Source organism: Mustelus asterias, chromosome 26, assembly GCF_964213995.1.
Source record: "Mustelus asterias chromosome 26, sMusAst1.hap1.1, whole genome shotgun sequence".
Classification (NCBI taxonomy): domain Eukaryota; kingdom Metazoa; phylum Chordata; class Chondrichthyes; order Carcharhiniformes; family Triakidae; genus Mustelus; species Mustelus asterias.
This window is the reverse complement of record NC_135826.1, coordinates 40,743,342-40,770,692: the sequence shown is the minus strand read 5'-3', so window position 1 is coordinate 40,770,692 and position 27,351 is coordinate 40,743,342. Positions and strand designations below refer to the sequence as shown.

At 48.0% G+C, this 27,351-nt stretch overlaps 1 protein-coding gene across 1 annotated transcript in view; it reads left to right on the top strand.

Moving 5' to 3' along the window:
* Positions 1–27,351, top strand: part of LOC144479707 (small conductance calcium-activated potassium channel protein 2-like) — a 201,047-nt gene that overhangs the window by 39,747 nt on the left and 133,949 nt on the right. The window contains exon 3 of the mRNA XM_078198737.1: positions 15,378–15,497. Coding sequence (XP_078054863.1) covers positions 15,378–15,497 — 120 coding nt within the window. The remainder of the gene's footprint in view (positions 1–15,377; positions 15,498–27,351) is intronic.

The window sequence follows — 27,351 nt, the reverse complement described above, 5'->3', positions numbered from 1 at the left end:
GTGAACCTTTATGCAGTAAGCTCTCTAGTGCTGAATCATTGCAGTATAGAATTATTGCTGCCCCTTATTAAATATTTATGAACTCAGGTGATCTACACAGTTGCTCTTCCGAGAGTCTGCCTTCACCCATAAGGAGTGACGCCACTCTTCAAGGGGATTACCACCCCCAACCCACACCCATCTCAGGCCAGCTAAAGATGACTAATAAGTGACAGACTTGCCATCGCTGCGAACCACACACACACATCTATTTGCAACTTTCCCTATGGGAAACTTGCATCAGCTGCGCCATCCAGCTGGATCTACACAGCAGCCAATCCAATGGAGTGCAGGGGGAAGGCCTTGCTGTGCTTTGACTCATTCGGGCCATTTGTGTGACTCGTTGCTTCTATACCTCATCCCTCTTTGTACAAGGGGAGTAGGGACAACCCTGGTAATTATAGACCGGTGAGCCTTACTTCTGTTGTGGGCAAAGTATTGGAAAGGATTATAAGAGATAGGATTTATAATCACCCAGAAAGGAATAATTTGATTAGGGATAGTCAACACGGTTTTGTGAAGGGTAGGTCGTGCCTCACAAACCTTATTGAGTTCTTTGAGAAGGTGACCAAAGAGGTGGATGAGGGTAAAGCGGTTGATGTAGTGTATATGGATTTCAGCAAAGCGTTTGATAAGGTTCCCCATGGTAAGCTTTTGCAGAAAATACGGACACATGGGATTGAGGGTGATTTAATGGCTTGGATCAGGAATTGGCTAGCTGTAAGAAAACAGAGGGTGGTGATTGATGGGAAATATTCATCCTGGAGTTCAGTTACTAGTGGTGTACCGCAAGGATCTGTTTTAGGGCCACTGCTGTTTGTCATTTTTATTAATAACCTGGATGAGGGCATAGAAGGATGGGTTAGTAAATTTGCGGATGACACTCAAGTCGGTGGAGTTGTAGACAATGCAGAGGGAAGTGGCAGGTTACAGAGGGACATAGATAAGCTGCAGTGCTGGGCTGAGAGGTGGCAAATGGAGTTTAATGCGGAAAAGTGCGAAGTGATTCACTTTGAAAGGAGTAACAAGAATACAGAGTACTGGGCTAATGGTAAGATACTTGGTAGTGTGGATGAACAGAGGGATCTGGGTGTCCATGTGCATAGATCCCTGAACGTTGGGACCCAGGTTGATAGGGTTGTTAAGAAGGCGTACGGTGTGTTAGGTTTTATTGGTAGAGGGATTGAGTTTCGGAGCCAGGAGGTCATGTTGCAACTGTACAAAACTCTGGTGCGGCCGCACTTGGAGTATTGCGTACAGTTCTGGTCGCTGCATTATAGGAAGGATGTGGAAGTGTTGGAAAGGGTGCAGAGGAGATTTACCAGGATGTTGCCTGGTATGGTGGGAAAATCATATGAGGAAAGGCTGAGGGGCTTGAGGTTGTTTTTGTTAGAGAGAAGAAGGTTAAGAGGTGACTTAATAGAGGCTTACAAGATGATCAGAGGATTAGATAGGGTGGATAGTGAGAGCCTTTTTCCTCGGATGGTGATGGCTAACACGAGGGGACATAGCTTAAAATTGAGGGGTGAGAGATATAGGACAGATGTTAGAGGTAGGTTCTTTACTCAGAGAGTAATAAGGGCGTGGAATGCCCTGCCTGCAGCAGTGGTGGACTCGTCAACATTAAGAGCATTCAAATGGTTATTGGATAAACATATGGATGATATTGGAATAGTGTAGATTAGAGGGGCTTTAGATTGGTTTCACTGGTCGGCGCAACATTGAGGGCCGAAGGGCCTGTACTGCGCTGTAATGTTCTATGTTCTATCTCCTTCTTGAAACCATTCAGCGATTCAGACTCCACCGCGCGATGGGGCAGCGAGTTCCACACATTCACCACCCTCTGCGAGAAGTAGTTTCTCCTCATCTCAGTTTTAAATCTACCGCCTCTCAACCTGTACCTGTGACCCCTTGTTCGATATTGCCCCACAAGAGGAAACATTTGGTCTACATTTACTTTATCAATCCCTTTTAAAATGTTATATACCTCGATCAGATCCCCTCTCATCCTTCTAAACTCAGGCGAATATAACAGGAAACTGTTTAATCTCTCCTCCTACATCAATCCTTTCAACCCCAGAATCAATCTGGTGAACTTCCTCTGAACTGCCTCCAATGCCACCACATCCTTCCTCAATAAGGAGATCAAAACTGGACACAATACTCCAGATGTGGTCTCACCGACACCCTGTACAATTGTAACAACACTTCTCTACTTTTATACTCCAGTCCCTTTGCAATAAATGCCAACATCCCATTGGCCTTTTTTATTACACGCTGCACCTGTCTATTAACTTTCTGTGATTCATGAACACAGACACCCAGATCCCTCTGCCCAGAACACAGACACCCAGATCCCTCTGCCCAGAACACAGACACCCAGATCCCTCTGCCTAGAACACAGACACCCAGATCCCTCGGCCTAGAACATCGACACCCAGATCCCTCTGCCTGGAAGCATTTTGAATCTATTTTCCATTTATGTAATAATTTCCTTTTCTATTTTTTCAGCCAAAATGGACAACCTCACACTTATCCACATTAAACTCCATCTGCCAAATTTAGGCCCATTCTCCTAGCCTACCTATATCCATCTGCAAAATTTTCATATCCTCTTCACTGCCTGCTTTCCCACCTATTTTAGTATCATCCACAAATTTTGCTATGTTACACTCTGTCCCTGCTTGCAGACCATTTATATAGATTGTAAACAGTTGAGGTCTGAGGACTGACCAGTACAGCTCCCTGTTAGTTACTGTTCGTCAGCCAGAGAAGGACCCATTTATCCTCACTCTCTGTTCTCCATCCCCAATCCCCTGCGACCTCACCTTCTGATCTGATAATATCAACTTCACTTTCCCGCCTTATCCCCAATAAGACCATAAGACGTAGGAGCAAAACTATATATTCAATGTCTCAGCCTCCAATGACTAACCACCCTCTGAGAGAAGAAATTCCTCTTCATTCTCATCTTAAATGGGCAACCCCTTATCCTTAAACTTCCCTCCCTCATTCTAGATTCTCCCCAACGAGTGCAAATATCCTCTTAGCATTTACCCTTTCAAACCATTTCCTAAGTTTTGACATTTTGTCATTCCCATACAAGGACACCCAGATCCCTCTGTACCTTAGGGTTCTGCAGTCTCTCTTCATTTAAATAATTTGCAGCATTTCTATTCTTCTCACCAAAGTGGAAAACCTCACATTTTTCCAAATTATCCATCTGCCAAATGTTTGTCCAGTCACTTAATCGATCTATATTCCTTTGCAAGACCCTATGTATCCTCCTCACAACTTGCTTTCCTTACTAAGTTTGTATTGTCTGTAAATTTGGCTACAATACAGTCAATCCCTTCATCCAAGTCATTAATATAGATTGTAAGTATTTGAGGGCACTCAAGTAAGCAGTGGCTATAACTGAAAGTGACCCATTTATGCCAACTCTCTGTTTCCTGTCAGTTAGACAATTCTGTACTCTTGCTATTTTTTTCACTCTCAATGAGCTCTTATTTTGTACAGAAACCTTTCATGTCACACTTTATTGAATGCCTTTTGGAAACCTGAATACATTACATCTACTGGTTCCCCTTTGTCCACCCCATTTACTAAGAATTCTAATATATTTCTCAGAATCACACAGTGCAGATGAGGCCCTTTGACCCATCGTGAGAAACACCTGACCTCCCACCTAATCGCACTTACCAGCACTTGGCCCATAGCCTTGAATGCTATGCTGAGCAAAGTGCTCATCCAGGTACTTTCCAATGGGTGTGAGGCATCCTGCCTCTCATCATAGATCATAGAAACCCTACAGTACAGAAAGAGGCCATTCGGCCCATCGAGTCTGCACCGACCACAATCCCACCCAGGCCCTACCCCCATATCCCTACATATTTTACCCACTAATCCCTCTAATCTATGCATCCCAGGACACTAAGGGGCAATTTTAGCATGGCCAATCAACCTAACCCGCACATCTTTGGACTGTGGGAGGAAACCGGGGCACCCGGAGGAAACCCACGCAGACACGAGGAGAATGTGCAAACTCCACACAGACAGTGACCCAAGCCGGGAATCGAACCCAGGTCCCTGGAGCTGTGAAGCAGCAGTGCTAACCACTGTGCTTCCCAGGCAGCGCATTCCAGACCGTCACCACCCTCTGGGTAAAAAGGTTCTGATGAAGAGTCATCCAGACTCGAAAAGTTGGCTCTATTCTCTCTCCATAGATGCTGTCAGACTTGCTGAGATTTTTTAGCATTTTCTGTTTTTGTTTTAGCTTCCTGGCGCCTGTCTCGCTCTTTTCTTAAATAGAGGTTTTCCAAAATTATTTTGATCCGTTCCCAAAATGCGGAATAGAACCAATGCAGCCACTTGAAGACCTTAGGATAAAGGTTGTCAAGTCCAGGGGAATTGCCAGCCTTTAATCCCTTTAGTTTTCCTTGTGCTTTTTTCTGGTGATCATGATTGTTTTAAGTTCCTCCCTCTACCCCCTGCTTTCTGACTATTGGGGTCCTCTACAGTGAAGACAGGAACAGAAGACTTGTTCAAAGTTTCTGTCATTTCCTTGTTTGCTATGATTAATTCTTGAGTCTCTTCCTCTAAGGGACCAAAATTCACGTTCGCTACTCTCCTCCTTTGTAAAAACTTTTACTGTCTGCTTTTATATTTCTTGCTAGTTTCTTCTCATGCTCCAATTTCTCCCTCTTTATTACTTTTTAATCATCCAATATTGGTTTCTAAAATTTCCACAATCTTCTAGCCTCCCCCTAACTGTTGCAGCATTGTATATCTTTCTTTCCAACTTGATACCACCTTTAACTTCCTATATTGCTATGCAAATGCAATTATTCTTTTATGATGCTGGACTATGCATATTGTACAATGAATATTCACAACATAATATTCACCAAACGACCAAAGACACATATTGATTTGATTTGTCATTGTTACATGTATTAGTGTACAGTGTATTGTTTTTTGCGCGCTATACAGACAAAGCATACCGTTCATAGAGCAGGAAACGAGAGAGTGCAGAATGTAGTGTTACAGTCATAGCTAGGGTATAGAGAAAATTAAACTTAATGCGAGGTAGGTCCATTCAGAAGTCTGATGGCAGCAGGGAAGAAACTGTTCTTGAGTCGGTTGATACGTGACCTCAGACTTTTGTATCTTTTTCCCGAAGGAAGAAGGTGGAAGAGAGAATGTCCAGGGTGCGTGGGGTCCTTAATTATGCTGGCTGCTTTGCCGAGGCAGCGGGAAGTGTAGATAGAGTCAATGGATGGGAGGCTGGTTTGAGTGATGAATTGGGCTTCATTCATGAAGCTTTGTACTTCCTTGCGGTCTTGGGCAGAGCAAGAGCCATACCAAGCTGTGATACAACCAGAAAGAATGCTTTCTATGATGCATCTGTGGAATTTGGTGAGAGTCGTAGTTGACATGCCAAATTTCCTTAGTCTCCTGAGAAAGTAGTTGGTGGGGCTTTCTTAACTATAGTGTCAGCATGGAGGGACCAGGACAGGTTGTTGGTGATCTGGACACCTAAAAACTTGAAGCTCTCGACCATTTCTACTTCATCCCCGTTGATGTACATTGATATAAACGCAAATACAGGTCGAGTACAAGACATTATCCAAGTTCCTGATCGGGCAGAGTTTTGTGAATCAGCTAAGATTCTGGTGAATATGAAGCAGTTCCATCTCATTTTGTCTTTGACAAAGGATCAGGAGCAAGTCATTTAACCGCTGGAGCCTGGTCCATCATTCAGTCAGTGCATCATTCAGGCTCATCTCTTCTGTTTTAGTTTGTTGTTTGTTCTGTTTTATTTTGTTATGAGCTCTGAGGAACGATTAGATAGGCTGGAATTGTGTATTTTAGAATAGGAGCAGCTGAGGTCTATAAAATTCTGAAGGCGTCAGTGGAGTGGCTAGGAATGGATTTATTTCCCTGAGCAGGGAGACCACTAACTAGGGGAGAGATTTAAAATAATTGGTAGAAGGATTAGAATCATAGAATCATGCAGTGCAGAAGAGGCCCTTTGGCCCATCGAGCCTGCACCTACACACGAGAAGCATCTGAACTCCCACCTAATCCCACCTACCAGCACTTGGCCCATAACCTTGAATGTTATGATGTGCCAAGTGCTCATCCAGGTACCTTTTAAAGGATGTGAGGCAACCCGCCTCCACCACCCTCCCTCAGATTGGTGTAGAGAAGAATGTTTCACCCAGAGGGTGGTGGGGGGTCTGAAATTCACTGTCTGATAGGGTGGTAGAGGCAGAGACCCTCGCCATGTTTTAAAAATACTTGGATGTGCTCTTGAGGTGACGTAACCTCCAGGGTTACAGACCAGGAGCAGGGTCTTGAGATTAGATTGGATAGCTCTTTATTTTGACTGGCACAGGATGCTGTGTAAAATGGCCACCTTCTGCGACAGGAGTTTCTCTGATTCTATGATTCTGGATCTCAATTTCATCCACCTCCCTTTGTTCACAATCCCTAAATATCGCTGCCCAACACAAGCCTCTCAATCGCTGGGTAAGAACCTCCTCCCAGTTATTGATGTCAGTGCTCTTCCCTTGTTCTGGACTCCACCCATTGTAAGAAATAGATTCTCTCTTATTGGATGGAGTCAAGAACAAGAGGCAGAACCTTAAAATTACAGTTGGGTCATTCAGGTGTGATGTCATGAGGCACTGGAAGGATAATGGAAATTGACTTTAAGAAAGATATTGTTTGTTCCATTTCAAACACCTTGATTAAAAACCTTTTACGGGGGACATTCTAGTAAGATATTCTTCAGTTTTACATCCAAGTAGTATATATTAATTTATAGACACACTACTGTTGATTCAAGTGGAAAATGCATATATCACAATGTGGCAGTATGGGAAGCGTAATGGAGATTATGTTTTAGATGTGGTGTAGAAGGAGCTTTACCTGGAATTCAGCAACTACCTTGTGCTACCCAGACAGCACGGTGGCACAGTGGTTAGCACTGCTGCCTCACAGCTCCAGGGACCCAGGTTCAATTCTGACCTTGGGTCACTCTCTGTGTGGAGTTTGCTTGTTCTCCCCGTGTCGGCGTGGGTTTCCTCCGGGTGCTCCGGTTTCCTCCCACAGTCCAAAGATATGCGGGTTAGGTTGATTGGACATGCTAAATTGCCCCTTAGTGTCAGGAGGATTAGCAGGGTAAATATGTGGGGTTATGGGGATAGGACCTGGGTGGGATTGTGGTCGGTGCAGATTCGATGGGCTGAATGGCTTCCTTCTGCACTGTCGGATTCTATGATTGGATATCCCTTTCATCTTCCCGTAGGGAAGGGAATGCAAGCCTAGTCCATGTTACCTCCCCTCATAATTAAATCTTTTAGCCTCAGTATCAAAATTTTCAATTGGCAAATCAACTGCCTCAATATTCTTTTATTTATGCGGATCCTTCCAGATTTCCACTGTCCTGTGTGTGGGACTGTATAAACTGACTTCATTCTATAATATAAATGGAGAAAAGATGAATTTCAGTTTGGAGTTCCAGGGAACCCCTGTGACAAAGGGGGGTCATGGCAAATGGTATTGTCCCTGGAATAGTGATCCAGGGTTATTGGTGGGAATCCGGGTTCAAATCCCACCACAGGAAAACATCTGGAATTAAGAATCTACTGATGACCATGAAACCATTGTTGATTGTCGGAAAAACCCATCTGGTTCACTGATGCTCCTTCAGGGAAGGAAATCTGCCGTCCTTACCCGGTCTGGCCTACATGTGACTCCAGACTAGTCATCAACAGCCTGATAAAGTCATAATCATACCTTACAGATAATGTCCCACACACCACCATCAGCATTCCTGGGCATGTTCTGTCCCATCGGCAGGACAGACCCAGCAGAGGTGGCGGCACAGTTGTATACAGGCGGGAGGGAATTGCCCGAGGAGTCCTCAACATCAACTCTGGACCCCATGAAGTCTCGTGGCACCGGGTCAAACATGGACAAGGAAACCTCCTGCTGATTACCACACACCGTCCCCTCAGCTGGTGAATCAGCTCCTCCATGTTGACACCACTTTGGAGGAAGCACTGAGGGTGGCGGGTGCAGAATGGACTCTGGGTGGGGACCTCAATGTCCATTACCAAGAGTGGCTCAGTAGTTCCACCACAGACCGAGCTGGCCGGGTCCTAAAGGACATCGCTGCTAGACTGGGACTGCGGCAGGTGGTGAGGGAACCAACAAGAGGGAAAATGTACTTCACCTCATCCTCACCAACCTGCCTGTCGCAGATACATCTGTCCATGACAGTATCGATAGGAGTGACCACTGCACAATCCCTGTGGAGACAAAGTCCTGTCTTCACATTGAGGACAGCCTCCATCGTGTGGTGTGACACTGTCTCTGTGCTAAATGGGATAGACTTTGAACAGATCTAGCAACACAAGGCTGGGCATCCATGAGGCACTGTGGGCCATCAGCCGCAGCAGAATTGTACTCAACCGCAATCTGTAACCTCATGACCCGGCACATCCCCCACTCTACCATTACCACCAAGCCAGGGAATCAACCCTGGCTCAATGGAGAGTGCAGGAGGGCATGCTGGGAGCAGCACCAGGCATACCTAAACATGAGGTGTTAGCCTGGTGAAGCTACAACACAGGACTGCTTGTGTGCCAAACAGCATAAACAGCAAGTGATAGACAGAGTGAAGCCATCCCACAACCAACGGATCAGATCTAAGCTCTGCAGTCCTTCCACATCCAGCCGTGAATGGTGGTGGATAATTAAACAACTCACTGGAGAAGGAGGCTCCACAAATATCCCCATCCTCAATGATGGAAGAGCCCAGCGCATCAGTGTGAAAAATAAGGCTGAAGCATTCACAACAATCTTCAGCCAAAGTGCTGAGTGGATGATCCATCTCAGCCTCCTCCAGTGGTCCCCAGCATCTCAGATATCAGTCTCCAGCCAATTCGATTCACTCCACGTGATATCAAGAAATGGCTGAAGATACTGGATGCTGCAAAGGCAATGGGCAATATTCCGGCAATAGTACTGAAGACTTGTGCTCCAGAACTTGCCGCTCCCCCAGCCAAGCTGTTCCAGTACAGTTACAACACTGGCATCTTCCCGGCAATGTGGAAAATTGCCCAGGTTTGTCCTGTACACAAGAAACGGGACAAATCCAACCCGGCCAATTACCATCCCATCAGTCTAATCCTGATCATCAGTAAAGTGATGGAAGGGGTCATCTTCAATGCCACCAAGCAGCACCTGCTCAGCAATAACCTGCTCAGTGACACCTAGTTTGGGTTTTGCCAGGGTCACTCAGCTCCTGGCCTCATTACAGCCGTGGTTCAAACATGGACAAAAGAGCTGAATTCCAGAGGTGAGGTGAGAGTGACTGCCCTTGACATCAAGGCCGCATTTGACCGAGTGTGGCATCAAGGAGCCCTCGCGAAACTGGAGTCGATGGGAATCAGGGAGAAAACCCTCTGCTGGTTGGAGTCATACCCGGCACAAAGGAAGCTGGTTGTGATGGTTGGAGGGCAATCATCTCAGCTCCAGGACATCACTGCAGGAGCTCCTCAGGGTCATGTCCTAGACCCAACCATCTTCAACTGCTTCACAAATGACCTTAGAGAGACATCATCTTATCTTTCACAAACTGGGGCGGGATTATCCGACCGCACTCGCCCCAAGACCGAAAAATTCCACCCGAGGTCAATGGACCTTTGCATGGTTCACTCCCCGCCCGCTATGATTCCCATGGTGGGCAGGACGGGAAAATCCCCCCCCCCCCCTCCCTCCCCAGTGGTGAATCTCTGATTAGTTCATTGCAAGGTTATCACAACACAGAAACAAAATATGTCCGTCTTAGAGATAGTGCAGCGTGGGATTAACAGAATGTTATCTGGACTCCAAGGATTAAATTATGAGCAGAGATTACACAAAATAGGATTTATTCTCTGGAATTTAATGGTGATTTGATTGGATTTTTCCAGATATGATGGGGTCGATAGGTGGGATAGATAGAGAGAATCTACTTTTGCTAGTTAGTGTGTCTAGGAAGTCATGGTTTAAAAGTCAGAGAGAGACTATTCAGGAGTGAAATTAGGAAACACGTACAAGACACTGGTAGATGTTCCAGCAATTGGTGCTGGATCAGTTGTTAATTTTAAATTAGAGATTAACAGATTTTAGATCACCAATGGCATGAAGCATAGTGGAGGATACCAAGTTCGATCGCAGGTCAGACATGGTCTCGCTGAACAGTGGACAGCCTCATAGAATCACAGAACCATAGAGTCCCTACAGTGCAGAAGGAGGCCATTCGGCCCATTGAGCCTGCACTGACAACAATCCCACCCAGACCCTATCCCCATAACCCCACATATTTACCCTGCTAATCCCCCCGACACTGAGGGTCAATTTAGCATGGCCAATCCACCTAATCAGCCTTGAGGCTGAAAGGCCTCCTCCTGTTCCTACATTGCTATCCACCATTAGAATCATCTCCCACAAGATCAAGGGATTGGGAAAGAGTGGGAAAGGGGAGATGGGATTGAGGATCGGCCATGGTTTTATTGAAAGACTGAGCAGGTTCAAGGGGTCCATGAGTTATTCCAGATCCCCTTATATCTATTATCTGTATTTTTTAAATATTCATTCATGGGATGTGGGTTTGGTGGCCAGACTAGGGGGTGATGAGCTGCCTTTTTGTCCATGTAGTGTAGGAAGACCCACGGTGCTGTTAGGGAGGGAGTTCCAGGATTTTGACCCACTCACAGTGAAGGAACAGAAATATATTACCAATTTAGGATGTTGTGTGATTTGGAGTGGGATTTTTCGGTGGTCGTGTTCCCAGGTATCTGTTGCCCTTGTCGAGCCTGGTGGAAGAGGTCATGGGTTTGGAAGGTGCTGAATAAAGAGCCTTGATGAGTTGTTGCAGTGCATCTTGTAGATGGTACACACTGTTGGCACTGTGCATTGGTTGTAAAGTAAAGTTTATTTATTAGTCACAAGTAGGCTTACATTAACACTGCAATGAAGATACTGTGAAAATCCCCCAGTCACCACACTCTGGCACCTGTTCGGGTACACTGAGGGAGAATTTTTATCATGGCCAATCCACCTAACCCGCACATCTTTGGACTGTGGGAGGAAACCGGAGCACCCGGAGGAAACCCACACAGACACGGGGAGAACGTGCGAACTCCACACAGACAGTGACCCAAGGTGGGAATCGAACCCGGGTCCCTGGCGCTGTGAGGCAGCAGTGCTGACCACTGTGCCACCGTGCCGCCCCTATGGAGGGAGTGAATGGCTATTGTGATGGACGGGATGCTGATCAAGCGGGCTACTTTGTCCTGGATGATGTTAAACCTCTTGAGTGTTGTTGGAACCACACTTATCCAGCCAAGCGGGGAGTATTCCATCACACTCCTGACTTGTGTCTTGTAGATGGTGGACAGGCTTTGGGGATTCATGAGGTGAATTACTCTCTGTGGACTTCTCAGCCTCTGACCTGCTCTTACAGTCATAGGGCGGGATTCTCCGAACACACTCGCCCCAAAACCGGGAGAATCTGCTCGAGGTCAATGGACCTTTGTGTGGTCCCGGATGTTAGTACGGAGGACTTTGCAGGGTTGACAGGGCTGTGTTTCCAGTTGGTGTTTCCGGGCCTGGGTCAATGTGAGATGGTGTATCTGCTTTCATTCCTTTTAGAACTTCCAAGAATTTAGATACAACTGAGTGACTTGCTGGACCATTGCAGAGTCAGTCACATTGCTGTGGGTCTGGAGTCACATGTAGGTCAGACCAGGTAAGGATGGCAGATTTCCTTCCCTAAAGGACATTGGTGAATGAGATGGGTTTTACAACAGTTGATAATAGTTTTGTGGTCAAAATTAAACTAGCTTTTAATTCTACCAACTGCTGTGGTGGGATTTGAACCTATGTCAGCGGAGAAATAGCCTGGGTCATTGGATTCCCTGTTATTAATACACCACTGTGCCCCTGTCACAATGCCACATTACAATTCCTGAATTCAGGAAATTATAACTGGTGCATTCAGAGTCTCCCGATCTTCCTCTTAATCCACTGCATAAGGTTCTGAAGATTTGATTCCTTCATCTTTTATTACTTTCTTTGTATCACTCTGTCCTTTCAGACACCCCACTTTCCTGGACTTCCATTTCTCATTCATGTCAGTCACTTATTTTTCAAATAATCAGATGAATTTACAGAACAGACAGAGGCCCTTCAGCCCATCATGTCCCTGTTAGCTCTTTTAGTTGTGCTTCACCTCACACCCTGCTCTTAGAAACATAGAAACTAGAATCAGGAGTAGGCCATTCGGTCCTTTGAGCCTGCTCCACCATTCATTTTGATCATGGCTGATCATCAAATTCAAAATCCTGATCCTGGAAATCTGCCATCCTTACCTGGTCTGACCTACATGGCAGTGAATACCTGGTCTGACCTACTGGCAGTGAATTCCACACATTCACCACCCTCTGGGTGAAGAAATTTATCCTCACCTCAGTTCTAAAAGATTTACCCCTTATCCTCAAACTATGACCCCTAGTTCTGGACTCCCCCACCATCGGGAACATTCTTTCTGAACCTACCCTGTCTAACCCGGTTAGAATTTTATAAGTTTCTATGAGATCCCCTCTCACTCTTCTAAATTCCAATGAATATAATCCTAACTGACTAAGTCTCTCCTCATAAAACAGACCTGCCATCCCAGGAATCAGCCTGGTAAACCTTCACTGTGCTCAGATAAGGACATCAAAACTGCACACAATACTCCAGGTGTGGCCTCACCCTATACACTTGCAGTAAAACATCCCTATCCCTAAACTCAAATCCTCTCGCTATGAAGGCCAACATACCATTTGCCTTCTTTACTGCCTGCTGTACCAGCACGCTTACTTTCAGCGACTAATGCACGAGGACACTAAGATCTCACTGAGTATCCGCCTCTCTCAATTTACATCGATTTAAGTAATAATCTGTCTTCTTATTATTGCTACCAAAGTGGATAACCTCACATTTATCCACATTATACTGCATCTGCCATGCAGATGCCCACACACTCAGCCTGTCCAAATCACGCTGAAGCATCTCTGCATCCTCCTCACAGCTCATCCTCCCACCCAACTTTGTATCATCTGCAAATTTGGAGATAATACATTCAGTTCCCTCGTCCAGATCATTAATATATAATGTGAACAGTTGGGGTCCCAGCACAGATCCCTGTAGAACCCCACTAGTCACTGACTGCCAATCAGGAAAAGACCCATTTATGCCAACTCTTTGCTTCCTATCTGCTAACCAGCTTTCTATCCATCTCAAGACATTACCGGCAATCCCGTGTACTTTAACTTTACATACCAATCTGTTATGTGAGACCTTGTTGAAAGCCTTCTGAAAGTCTAAATAAACCACATCCACTGGTCCTCCTCGGTCAACTCTACTAGTTACATCCTCAAAAAATTCCAATAGGTTAATCAAGCATGATTTCCCTTTTGTAAATCCATGCTGACTTTGTCTGATTATACCACTGCCTTCCAAATGGCGAGTTATGAAATCTTTGATAATGGGCTCTAGCAACTTCCCCAGTACCGACGTTAGGCTCACTGGTCTGTAGTTCCCTGTTTTCTCTCTACCACCCTTTTTGAATAGTGGGCTTACATTAGCTACCCTCCAATCTGTTGGAACCAGTCCAAAGAATTTTGGAAAATAACCACCAATGGATCTACTATTTCCAGGGCCTTCCCTGGGATGAAGATTATCAGGACCTGGGGATTTATCCACCTTCAATCCCATCAATTTCCCCAAAACCATTTCTCTACTAATGCTGATTTCCTTTGGCTTCTCACTAAAGCTTGTTTCTCATCCTCAGCAATGTAGGTTCTCATCTACTTTGTCTAATTCAAAGCTGCAGCTGCTAAAACCAAAAGCAAACTGTTCCATACTCATCACTGTCTCAACCATCAAATCTTCACCGATTATGGACTGAGCTGTAAGAACATTGTTTGGGATCACGAAGAGGGAGCTTTACCCTGTACCTAACCCCGTGCTGTACCTGTCCTGGGCGTGTTTGATGGGGACAGTGTAGAGGGAGCTTTACTCTGTATCTAACCCCATGCTGTACCTATCCTGGGAGTGTTTGATGGGGACAGTGTAGAGGGAGCTTTACTCTGTATCTAACTCTGTGGTGTACCTATCCTGGGAGAGTCTGATGGGGACAGCGTACAGGGAGCTTTACTCTGTATCTAGCCCCATGCTGTACCCTGTCCTGGGAGTGTTTGATGGAGACAGTGTGGAGAGTGCTTTACTCTGTCTCTAACCCCATGCTGTACCTGTCCTGGGAGTGTTTGATGGGGACAGTGTCGAGGGAGCTTTACTCTGTATCTAACCCCATGCTGTATCTGTGCTGGGAGTGTTTGATGGGGATAGTGTAGAGGAAGCTTTACTCTGTATCTAACCCTGTGCTGTACCTGTTCTGGGAGTGTTTGATGGGGACAGGGTGGAGGGGGTTTTGAAATTGCCTCTTTTGACCCTATTTAAAGCTTGTTTAAAGCTTACATTCAGACCATGCTTTGGATTCCTCCCCAGATTCTTCTTTTTAAGCTTAATTCCCAATCTTGTGTGGGAGGTGTTTTAGGTTTAATAACAGACAAAAAATGCCATATCCAAAGTTCCTGCCTGTCCCCATTCTCCCTCTGCAGTAGCTGGTGAGATTACTGTCCAAGGTAGGAGGATGTACCTTTCCCTGATGTGTTAATGTGATGTCATCACTGAGGTGTACGACCCCCGATTACCCCCCCAGAAAGTTCAGAGCAGGGCGTTACCCCATTTAATGTTCAAAGAGCTTCAACCACTGGGAAGACCTTGGGAATTCAGGTGGGAATTTGTGTATTCCTGACTTTTTCCTATCTCCCCGCCATTGCGGTTGTGGTCCGTTTAAGGGTCGGTCTGCAGAGTAAAGGTCACATGACCACAGCGGTTTGCCTGCGGTTGTCTAAACTCTGGAATTCCCTCTCCGAAGATCTCCACCTCTCTCTCCTCTGCTTGGAGTTAATTTTATATCCTCTTAGATCCAGCTTTTAGTCAACCGCTTTAATATCTCTTGCTTCACCTCGATGTCAGTGTTTTGTCTGATTACATCCTTGTGAAGAACTTTGGGATGTTTCCTATCTTAACGGAGCTATAAAAAGGCAACTTGTTCTATGATTTCCCATCCTGGGTACATGCCTGCAATTTCAGCATTGCCCTCCGATGGGTTCAGGTGTAACCAGGAACATGCCAAATGAAATTAACTCTTCATTTCCCCTCTCCAGAGCCAGCACTTAGAAGAAAGCCTCCGTCTCTCTCCCCAACTCCAATTTGTAGCTGAAAATGGCAGAGACATCAGCCCCCTCCAATGGCCTCCGCTATTAAAAAGTGTGAGTCCAGCCAATGTGAGTGTGGGGGTGGGGTTGTGATTGGAGCGGTTACTTTGATACTTACCAGTTTGGATGTTCATTAGAACAATCATTAGTGAGAGGTTTCTCTGCACTCATTAATCTGAGGGCAGACGTGGGCTCTGTGACTGAGATCAGCTGCCTTGGCACGTTGAACCTGGGATGCCTTGTGCTCTCTCAGGCTCTGTTCCACTTTTCACTGAGGCAGACACGGTGACGATGTGTGATTTCAAGAGGGAATTAGATACAGCTCTTGGGGCGAAAGGCATTAAGCGATATTCCCTGGAAAGGTGGGATCAGGATATTGAATTTGATGATCAGCCGTGATCAAAATGAATAGCGGAGCAGGCTCGAAGGGCCGAATGGCCTCCTCCTGCTTCTAGTTTCTGTGTTTCTATGACTGTGTTGAGGTTTCGGATGTAGGTGTGCATTTATTAATAGCATCTACCACAACCTCAGAGCATTAAAAGCATATGAAAACCTACTCCATACTCAGGTGTGGTCGCTGTGGTGATGTAGTCGAGTGCAGCAATCAGATCATGCATAGCAAGATCCCACAAACCACAATGTGATGATAATCAGATAATCTGACTCAGTGATGCTGGCTAATATTAGTCAGGACACTGGAGAGAACTCGTCTGCTCCTAGAGTCATAGAATCCCTACAGTCCAGAAGGAGGCCATTCGGCCCATCGAGCCTGCATGGACAACAATCTCACCCAGGCCCTATCCCCATAACCCCACCTATTTACCCTGCTAATCCCCCTGACACTAAGGGGCAATTTAGCATGGCCAATCAACCTAACCCGCACATCATTGGACTGTGGGAGGAAACCGGAGCACCTGGAGGAAACCCACGCAGACACGGGGAGAACATACAGACTCTGCACAGACAGTGACCCAAGCTGGGAATCGAACTCAGGTTCCTGGCGCTGTGAGGCAGCAGTGCTAACTACGGTGCCACCCAACTCTTAGGAATAGCAATATGGAAGCATTTGTATCAACCCGAGAGGAAAGATGGAACCTCAGATTAACATCTCTACCAAAAGACAAGACCTTTCATGGACCACTCCCCCCCGCACTCCCCCAGCAGCCCGCCCGCTCACCCCCAACACTCCCCAACATTCCCCCAGCATCCCCCCAGCACTCCCCGACACTCCCAGAGCACTCCCTCAGCATCCCCCCAGCACCCTCCCAGCACCCCCCGCACTCCCCCACCACTCCCACACCACTCCCCCAACATTCCCCCAGCATCCCCCCAGCACCCCCCTACACTCCCAGAGCACTCCCTCAGCATCCCCCCAGCACCCTCCCAGCACTCCCCCAGCGCTCCCTCAGCACTCCCCCAGCACCCCCCACACTCCCCCACCACTCCCCCACCACTCCCCCAACATTCCCCCAGCAGCTCCCCAGCCCCCCCCACCCCGGCCGGCACTCCCCCAGCACTCTCTCAGCACTCTCTCAGCACTCCCTCAGCACTCTCCCAGCACTCCCCCAGCACTCCCTCACCACTCCCCCAGCACTCCCCCAGCACTCCCCCAACACTCCCCCTGCACTCCCTCAGCACTCCCTCAGCACTTCCTCAGCGCTCCCCCAGTGCTCCCCCAGCACTCCCCCAGCACTCCCTCAGCACTCCCCCAGCACTCCCCCAGCACTCCCTCAGCACTCCCCCAGCACTCCCTCAGCACTCCCCAGCTCTCCCCCCCGCACTCCCCCAGCACTCCCCCAGCACTCCCCCTGCACTCCCCAGCACTCCCTCAGCACTCCCCAGGCACTCCCCCAGCACTCCCCCAACACTCCCCCAGCACTCCCTCAGCGCTCCCCCAGCTCTCCCCCCGCACTTCCCCAGCACTCCCCCAGCACTCCCCCTACACTCCCCCAGCACTCCCCCAACACTCCCCCAGCACTCCCCCAGCACTCCCCCAGCACTCCCCCAGTGATCCCCCAGCACCCCCCCAGCACTAGCCCAGCGTTCCCCCAGCACTCCCTCATTGCAAGGTTCTGGAGTGGGACTGGAACTCATGACTCTCTGACCAGAGGTGAGAGCGCTATCAGCTGAGGCCATTCCTCAGTGGACACACAGGCCAGCAAATTGATGCCCGAGTTTGAAGATGGGGGGACCTGGGAGCAAGCCCTCCAAAACCTCTGAATGATCTGGGACCACCGTGACCCCTGACCTGGACTGGCTCCGTCCCCACATTCCATTGGTGTTTGTGGAATCTTGCTGTGCTCAAAATGGATTCCACTCATGGTCACATGACGGGTCACTGCAATCTAAGCTAACTCCATTTTCCTGAGCCCCCTTGAGATATTTCTGAGAGACGAGTGAGTTTCTGAAGGAAGAAACTGCAGTTTGTCCCAGTCATTGCAAAGTAATATCTAATGTGTCACACATGGAGACTCCAGCTGTAATGTTACACTCTGTAGGGTACAGGACATTTCAGGCACTGTCACTCATTCATTCAGCACTAGAGAGATTCTTTCACTTGGGTTCCTGAAAGGATTCTCCAAAGATAGCTCTGTGTGCTCTTAAAAGAAGAACCATGTATCTGAACAGCGATACCATAATGATGGGGCAACCTGCTTCCATATCACACAATGTTTGATAGTTTTTGTTTAAACCCTGCTTACAGGAAGTTGCTCTGGTGTTTGTGAGGGAGGGTGTGAGACAGAGACTGTGAGATAGAGAGAGCGTGAGACAGAGAGAGAGTGTGAGACAGAGAGTGTGAGACAGAGAGTGTGAGACAGAGAGAGAGTGTGAGACAGAGAGAGAGTGTGAGACAGAGAGAGAAAGTGTGAGACAGAGAGAGAGTGAGACAGAGAGAGTGTGAGACAGAGAGTGTGAGACAGAGAGAGAGTGTGAGACAGAGAGAGAGTGTGAGACAGAGAGAGAAAGTGTGAGACAGAGAGAGAGTGAGACAGAGAGAGTGTGAGACAGAGAGTGTGAGACAGAGAGAGAGTGTGAGACAGAGAGAGAGAGTGTGAGACAGAGGGTGTGAGACAGAGAGAGAGTGTGAGACAGAGAGTGTGAAACAGAGAGAGTGAGAGACAGAGAGAGAGCGTGAGACAGAGAGAGAGTGTGAGGTTGAGAGAGTGTGAGACAGATTGAGAGAGTGTGAGACAGAGAGAGAGAGTGAGACAGAGAGAGAGAGTGTGAGACAGAGAGTGTGAGACAGAGAGAGAGCGTGAGACAGAGAGTGTGAAATAGAGAGAGTTGAGACAGAGAGAGAGTGTGAGACAGAGAGTGTGAGGTTGAGAGAGTGTGAGACAGATTGAGAGAGAGTGAGACAGAGAGAGAGTGTGAGACAGAGAGAGAGAGTGTGAGACAGAGAGTGTGAGACAGAGAGTGTGAAACAGAGAGAGTGTGAAACAGAGAGAGTATGAGACAGAGAGAGAGTGTGAGGTTGAGAGAGTGTGAGACAGAGAGAAAGTGTGAGGTTGAGAGAGTGTGAGACAGAGAGATTTTTGGGGTGGGACAGAGAGAGGACACGTCCCCCTTTACTTCGTGCTCTGCCACTTTTCTTTCAGCTCACATCCAACCCTTGTCGCTCCTCGTGACGCCTTGCCTTTATTCTGAGGCTTGTTGTCTTCTTGCCTCCTGGGCCTTTTTCTGATATATTATATATTATTATCCGTGTTAGTTTTTTCTTGTGTGGGGTGGTGTGTGGGGCAAAAAGAAGCGTGATGTTCTGCTTCTGTCGTGTTTTAGGCATTTGGGGGGAGATGGTTGTTGAGGTGGTGAGATAGAGAGAGAGTGTGAGAGATAGAGAGAGAGTGTGAGAGAGAGAGAGAGAGAGAGTGTAAGACAGAGAGTGTGAGACAGAGAGAGCGTGTGAGACAGAGAGAGAATGTGAGACAGAGAGTGTGAGACAGAGAGTGTGGAACAGAGAGAGAATGTGAGAGAGAGAGAGGGGGAAAGAGATAGTTATTGAGAGAGAGAGAAGGATGGAAAGAAAGGGGGGAGAGTGGGAATGAGAGCGCAGGGAGGAAAGAGAGGATGTGTGTTTGTGTGTGTTTGTGAGTGAGAGAGACAATGAGTCAGGGAGGGAGGGTAAGTGAGAGACAGAGTGTGAGGTGAAGCAGAGGATGAGGGAGAGATAGAGAGAGATAATACGAGGCTGGAGTGGGAACCGAAGACTTGTAGGAGATATCAAGTTTCCTGGTGGTTAGTTAATGGTTGGATGAGGTGTCAGTGTTACCAGTGAACTGACGCTAAGTGCTGTAACCAGAGAGCCTGACATTCTGTACCTCAGTCAAGAGAACAACAGGCGGGGATTTTGTACAAAAAGCACAAATATCACACACAGCATCACGGGAAATCCCAAAGAGAAGATGGTGCAGAAACTCAGCAGGTCGGGAAGCACGTGCAGAGAGAGCACTCGCTAGGTTTTCATCCCAAGTGTGAGACGTCACAGATCAACAGCTCTGAAAACCATTGGAACGAGTGGGAAGAGGAGAAAAAAAAACACAAAACCGCTGCTCCAAGAAAGGCAGGATTCTGGGAATACCTGCACATGAGGGAAAACGTGTGGAGCCATCAGTGAACTGAGATCCACGAGGTGCTGTGTGAAAAGGGCGCTGGAACCAGCTCCAACAGAAATTGCAGGGCTATGAGGGGGCCCAGCACAGGGGCAGTGGGCTGAATGGCCTCATCCTGTGCTGTAAGATTCAATGACTTGTTGCTGCTGGGAGGAACTTTCAGAAAGAAGTCAAGGGTGGGATGGGGGAGTGGGAGGGGGGTGGGGGGCGTGGGTGGGGGGTGGAGGGTGGAGTGGTGGGAGGGGGTTGGGTGGTGGGAGGGTGATGACCATTAATATCCGTTGTCTTTCTGTCTCTTTGAACGCTGCTCAATTGGGAGATGGGAGAATGAGGCTGATTGGACAGTCTGGAATCAGTGCAGTGTGGCAATGAAGAGCCTGCTTCTTAATGAGCTGTAGCTTTGGGGACGGTGCATGAGGGGAACATCAGTGCGAGCGGAGCATTTGGAGAAGGGTGGGTGAGCGGAAACCCCCAGGAATGCACCCAATCAGGGATGGTCACACCAAGATTGCATCTCGGGGGGCTGAGTCTGGTGGAGGCAATGGCTTTGCCTCTGGCTTTTGGCCAGAGAGGCAGCGAGAGCCCCCCCACCCCCGCATCTCATTCCACTCTGGCGACTGACAGGGCAGCTGGAGTCCTTCTCCCTCTCAAGGACCCTGGGACAGAAATCTCGCCCAATGAGAGCTGCCAGCCAATCAGAGGCTGGCAGTTCCATTGGACCACAATGGCAGTAACTGAGACCACCGCCCGCCCCCGGTTCACCACTGGGTCCCAGGTCACAGGTGAGTGATTGGGGTGAGGGTCGCGGGGGCGGGGCTGGTGGGTGAGGGTGAGGTCAGCAGCAAGGACAGGAGTTTGGCTCTCAGTGGGGCGGCCCCTACCACCCTTCCTGGTGCCGGGTCCCGAACGGCAGACCCCCTGTGGGAACCCACAAGCAACCCTGGATCGATTTGTTTGTCATGGTGACTGTCTGGCAAGCCCCTCCCACCCACTGCTGGGTTAATAGCAGCAACAGTGGAAGGAGGGCCTTTGGTGGACATTAACCTGAGGCCCTGGATTGGTAGCGGGGTAGGAATGTTGTCCGTGATTTAATCGGGGTGGACTCAGATTTTTGGCAGGGTCCCCACCCACCATCCTCCTGAGGTGGAGATGCCGGCGTTGGACTGGGGTCGGCATCGTAAGAGAACATAGAACATGGAAGAACATAGAAAGGCTACAGCACAAACAGGCCCTTTGGCCCACAAGTTGCTCCGAACAATTTCCTTACCTTCTAGGCTCACCTATAACCCTCTATCTTATTAACCTCTATGAACCTATCCATAATTCTCTTAAAAGACTCAATCGAATCCGCTTCCGCCACCACTGCCGGCAGCCGATTCCACGCACCCACCACCCTCTGAGTGAAAAACTTACCCCTCACATCTCCTCTGTACCTACTCCCCAGCACCCTAAACCTGTGGCCTCTCGTGCGAGGTCTCACAACACCAGGTTAAAGTCCAACAGGTCTATTTGGTATCACACCGAAGTGATAAAACTGTTAGACGTTAACCTGGCGTTGTGAAACTTCTTACTGTGCCCACCCCCCTGCTGCCTGATTACATACCACCAAACCCGCCAGGGGGTATGGGCACAAAATACCCACCTCCCCGATAAAAGCAAATTACTGCAGATACCAGAAATCTGAAATAAAATCAAAATGCTGGGAATACTCAGCAGGTCGGTCAGTCTCTGTGGAGAGAGAGAAACAGAGTTAATGTCTCGGGCCGATGACTTCTCATCAGAACTGGATCAAGTTGGGGATGTAACAGGTTTGAAGCAAGTTTGGAGGCAGCACGGGGGAGATGATCAAAGTGTGTGAGAGGGTGGAAGGCAGGAGAAACTCAATGATAAAAGCTGCTGAAAGGAGATGGTGACGGGAGGAGTAAAGAACCGCAAGAGAAATATTCAATGGGAAAGGCAGAAACATCATCACAAGAAAAGAAGCAAAGAAAGAATGAACCGGAGGTTCAGATGTTAAATCTGGAAATTCTTCAAGACTTGCTTAAACTCTGTTCCATCTCGAACTTTTTCCAGTTCTGATGAACAGTAATCGATCTGAAATGTTAACTCTGTCCTTTTCCTCTCTCCACAGATACTGTCGGACCTGCCAAGTGTTCAGCATTTTCTCTTCACTGACATAGCCCAGTGTCAGGCGAAGACCTTTACTGACCTAGCCCAGTGTCAGGCGAAGACCTTCACTGACCTAGCCCAGTGTCAGGCGAAGACCTTTACTGACCTAGCCCAGTGTCAGGCGAAGACCTTTACTGACCTAGCCCAGTGTCAGGCAAAGACTTATACTGACCTAGCCCAGTGTCAGGTGAAGATCTTTACTGACCTAGCCCAGTGTCAGGCGAAGACCTTCACTGACCTAGCCCAGTGTCAGGTGAAGATCTTTACTGACCTAGCCCAGTGTCAGGCGAAGACCTATACTGACCTAGCCCAGTGTCAGGCGAAGACCTATACTGACCTAGCCCAGTGTCAGGCGAAGACCTATGCTGACCTAGCCCAGGGTCAGACGAAGACCTATAGTAACCTAGCCCAGTGGCCTATACTGTGGCAGGGTGTCTATTATCAGATTCCTTCTCAAATTCCTTACCCAAATTCCTTGGGCGGCACGGTAGCACAGTGGTTAGCACTGCTGCCTCACAGCGCCAGGGACACAGGTTCAATTCCAACCTTGGGTCACTGTCTGTGTGGAGCTTGCACGTTCTCCCCATATCTGCATGGGTTTCCTCTGGGTGCTCCAGTTTCTTCCCACAGTCCAAAGCTGTGTGGGTTAGGTTGATTGGCCATGCTAAATTGACCCTAGTGTCAGGGGGACTAGCTAGGATAAATGCGTGGGGTTATGGGAGTAGGGCCTGGGTGGGATTGTGGTCGGTACAGACTCGATGGGCTGAATGGCTTCCTTCAGTACTGTAGGGATTCTATGATGTGCCTCCCTCACAAGGACACATGGAATCCCGACAGTGCAGAAAAAGGCCGTTTGGCCCATCGAGCCTGTGCTGACTCTCTGACAGAGCAGCTATAACTGGGAGGTAAATCCTTCTGTCAGTGCGATCGGTCTCTGATGCTGCCAGTACAGAGTGAATGACGCGCTGGCCAAGTTCTGTCAGGGATTTGTGAAACTGCATAGCAACTGGGACCAGAAACTAATCACACGGGGAGAAGGAGGGGGCAACACCAACAACAACTTGCATTTATATAGCACCTTTGTTGCAGCAAAGAATGTCCCAGAACATTTCATAGCAGTGATTATCAGACAGAACCGGACACCGAGCCATGAGGAGATACATTAGGGCAGGTGACCACACACCTGGTCCAAGTGGTCGGGCTGAAGGTTTGATTAAACCTGTCATATCTCTAAACATTTTGCAGTTCTGACGAAAGGTCATCGACCTGCAACATTAACTCTGTTTCTCTCTCCACAGATGTTTCCAGACCTGCTGAGTATTTCCAGCATTTTCTGTGGTTATTTCAGATTTCCAGCATCCGCAGTATCTTCCTTTTGCAGAACTTATTCACATTTATTCCAGGATTCCACTGCGCTCGCCCCCCCCAACACCCCCCCGCACACCCTTCCCCCCTCCCACTCCTCCTCACCTCCCTGTGCTCCTACCCCCCCAACCCCCTCCCCCCACACCCTCCCGCACACCTTCCTGCACTCCCCCACTGTCCCCTCACCTCCCTGCCCCCTCCCTCTCCCCCACTCTCTCCTCCCCCCTCCCCCTCACCTCCCTGCACACCCCCCCCTTCCCCCGCAACAGCATCAGCACCTTAACTGAGTGGAACCCAAAGAGAGTCAGGTGATCTGTAGTGACTACACAAAGGTCAGGCGTGTATTTTAGGAGATTAACGGATGGTTGAGGTTCTTTAAGCTTTTCAAAGAAATTGTGAGGGTAGAGAGAATTCCTTCTTCAGATGGTAGCGTTGGGGGTGAGCGGGGGTGGGGGGTGAGCGGGGGGGGTGGAGGGAGGAGGGGAGTCCAGGACAAGGGAACATGAACTTAAAACCAGAGACTGACCAGGGACTGACCATTAAGGAGAGAAGTTTGGGAACGTCCATCGCGCACAAAGTGGGGAATGTGTTGGAACCCTCCCACAAGAAAGAGCGAAATCGATCATGTTAAACCTGAAGGCAGGAGGTTTACAGACGAGGCTGTTTAAGGATATGAAGCCTCATCAGCTGGATGGAGTTAGGATTCAGGTCACCATGATCACATTGAATAGAATGACAGTATTGAAGGGCTGAATGGTCTCCTCCTGTATGTTCCTAAGTCACTGAGATTTGCCTTGGAGCCCAGGTTGGTCGGCGTATCCCTGAGCAGGTGTCGGTGTTGGGAAGAGAGCTTCCAGTCACTACTCCATATGATCTCCCTGACCAAGAGGGACATGCAGAGTCGGAGGGAAAGAGTGAGACTCCACTCCACTCTCTGAAAGAACAGGTGCTTACCACTGCCCCCCCCTCCACCCCCCACCACCCCCCCCCCCCCCCCCCCCTGCCCCCCAAGGCTGGTCACTGTTCACTCACATCATGGCTGACCGTCCACCTTGTCTGCACTTTCCGCCCAATCCCATCATTCCCTGAGTACCAAAATCCCATTGATTCCCATCGTGAATGTTCTCATTGACCGAGCCCCCACAAATCCCCGAGCAAGAGAATCTCAGTGATTCACAATCCTCGGAGTGAAGAAACGTCTCCTCTCCTCGGTTCTAACTTGCTGGTCCCTTTTACTGAGACTGTTGTAGATTCTCCTGTCATGGGGGGACACGACCTCTCAAGCATCGCCCTCTCAGGCCACCACCACCCCACCAGGGGGCTGAGATTAGTTCCCGGAACTGAAGATTGCTTTCCAGAAAACTGTGACCAAGATCTGGGAGAAAGGTCATTGGAGGGCATTGGATAAATTGTGTGTTTTCTTTTCATTTGCTTTGAATGATTTTGCTTTTAGACATCAGAATATGAGGAATGGAAATTAAAGTTATTTGACTGACATTTAGGATGGAATTTTCCGGCCATTCCCGATGGCGGGATTCTCCAGTCCCACTGCAGTGAATGGAGATGCGGCTGAGCGCCAAATTCTCCATCCTCGCCGGCAGCGCTGGGAGGGCATGAACAGCCGGAGAATTCTGGCCTTACAAATGATCCAATTGAGTGATGTCTGGTTGCTTTCCAATTTGCCTGGAGGAAGGCGGATCTCCACAGGGGGTAACATTTTGGGCGACTGTTGATTGTGGCGAGGGGGCGGGGGGGAGGTGGGTGCAGTGGGAGGGGTTGCTTTGGAGGGTAGGTGGCATGTGATGAAATATCCAGGGATATGGTCAATTTCTCCCTGATCCCATCCCTTTACAGCTGACCCCTGACCCTAGCTAACTCCGCAGACCCCAGGGGGGAACCCGGTATGAAGGAGGGGGTTGGGGCCCATTCTGAATCTGAAGCCTTTGGCAAATTCTGATGGTTGTATTTCCAACTGGACAATGGTGTGTTTCTTAGAAACATAGAAGATAGGAGCAGGAGGAGGCCATTCGGCCCTTCGAGCCTGCTCTGCCATTCATCACGATCATGGCTGATCGTCCAACTCAATAACCTAATCCTGCTTTCTCCCCATAACCTTTGATCCCATTCACCCCAAGTGCTATATCCAACCGCCTCTTGAGTACATTCAATGTTTTGGCATCAACTACTTCCTGTGGCAACTTCTGAAGATCATATCCCTCACCCCCCCCACCCCCTCCACTCCCCCACACGCACACACTCTGCCAGTTTCTGCAGGTTGATTTCAGAGAAATGTCCCTTAGACCTTCCACGAACTGAGTTTAAAGTTTGGAATGCTGGTGCCTTTCCCGCGATCGGGTTGCGTGCTGCAGCCCCATTGCTGATTTAAAAACCCATTCATTATTCTAGTCAGCACATGATGACAAGAATTTCCAACAGGAACCAAGACAAATTATTGAACAATTCCTTTTTTCAAACATTGAATCTGCTCCAGAGGCTCTGGGAGCATATTAGCATATTAGCATATTAGTTCATGCAATCGAATAAATTATGCAAATAAGAGAGGTTCAGAACACGGGGAATGTGTTCAGTGAATTGTGTCAGATCACAAGCATTAGAAACTGTAATATTTAGTCTGATCTCACTATGTTTTCTGTAACTGTTTATCCTGACTGTTGATTTCTCGGTCTCTATCTTCTCGTTGCTGTCTCTGTGTCTTTCTCATTTTTCTTCTTATCCCAAAGTGCTTGAAACTCTCCATTCTGCCCTCCAACACTGTGCTCAAGTGTGTGTCTGAGGTTAGTGTTCTGTCTGCTCTAGTGAGTGACTGAGATTAGTGTTCTGTCTGCACTAGTGTGTCTGAGATTAGTGTTCTGTCTGCTCTAGTGAGTGACTGAGATTAGTGTTCTGTCTGCACTAGTGTGTCTGAGATTAGTGTCTGCTCTAATGTGTCTGAGATTAGTGTTCTGTCTGCTCTGTGTGTCTGAGATTAGTGTCTGCTCTAATGTGCCTGAGATTAGTGTTCTGTCTGCTCTGTCTGTCTGAGATTAGTGTCTGCTCTAATGTGTCTGAGATTAGTGTTCTGTCTGCTCTGTGTGTCTGAGATTAGTGTTCTGTCTGCTCTGTGTGTCTGGGATTAGTGTTCTGTCTGCTCTAGTGTGTGTCTAAGATTAGTGTTCTGTCTGCCCTAGTGTGTGTCTAAGATTAGTGTTCTGTCTGCTCTAGTTTGTCTGAGATTAGTGTTTTGTCTGCTCTAGTGTGTGTCTGAGATTAGGGTTCTGTCTGCTATTAAGACCCAAGCCAGGAACTCCAAGGTGTTTTATGAAGTTAGCCTAGGCCCTAACTTTTACATTTGATTTTGGCATTAGGGTGAGCATATGGTGTTTCACTCCAGGTATGATTGAAGTGACCCACTAAGGAACTTTTATCACACAAAGTTTATTTAAGAACATAGTTAAAATATAATAAAAATAATGAGAATAACTTTTACCAATTACAAAATTTAAACATGACACAAGTATAATTCTTAACAGCTAGCTATCTCTGTTGTTCCAATGTACAGCAATATCCCATAAACGTACACCCTTCTTCAGCATTAGTTAGCCCAAAAACAAGTCTGCTCACATGATGCTGGATTTCCAAAGTTTTACCACTTCTGGACAGTGAATCCAATAGCTGCTTTTAGAAAGGCTATATCGTCCAAACATCAGAGAGGTAAACCCAGTCTCTGGCCGCTTCTAAAAAAACAGCCACCCAGACAACAAAATCTCCAGCTCCAGAGA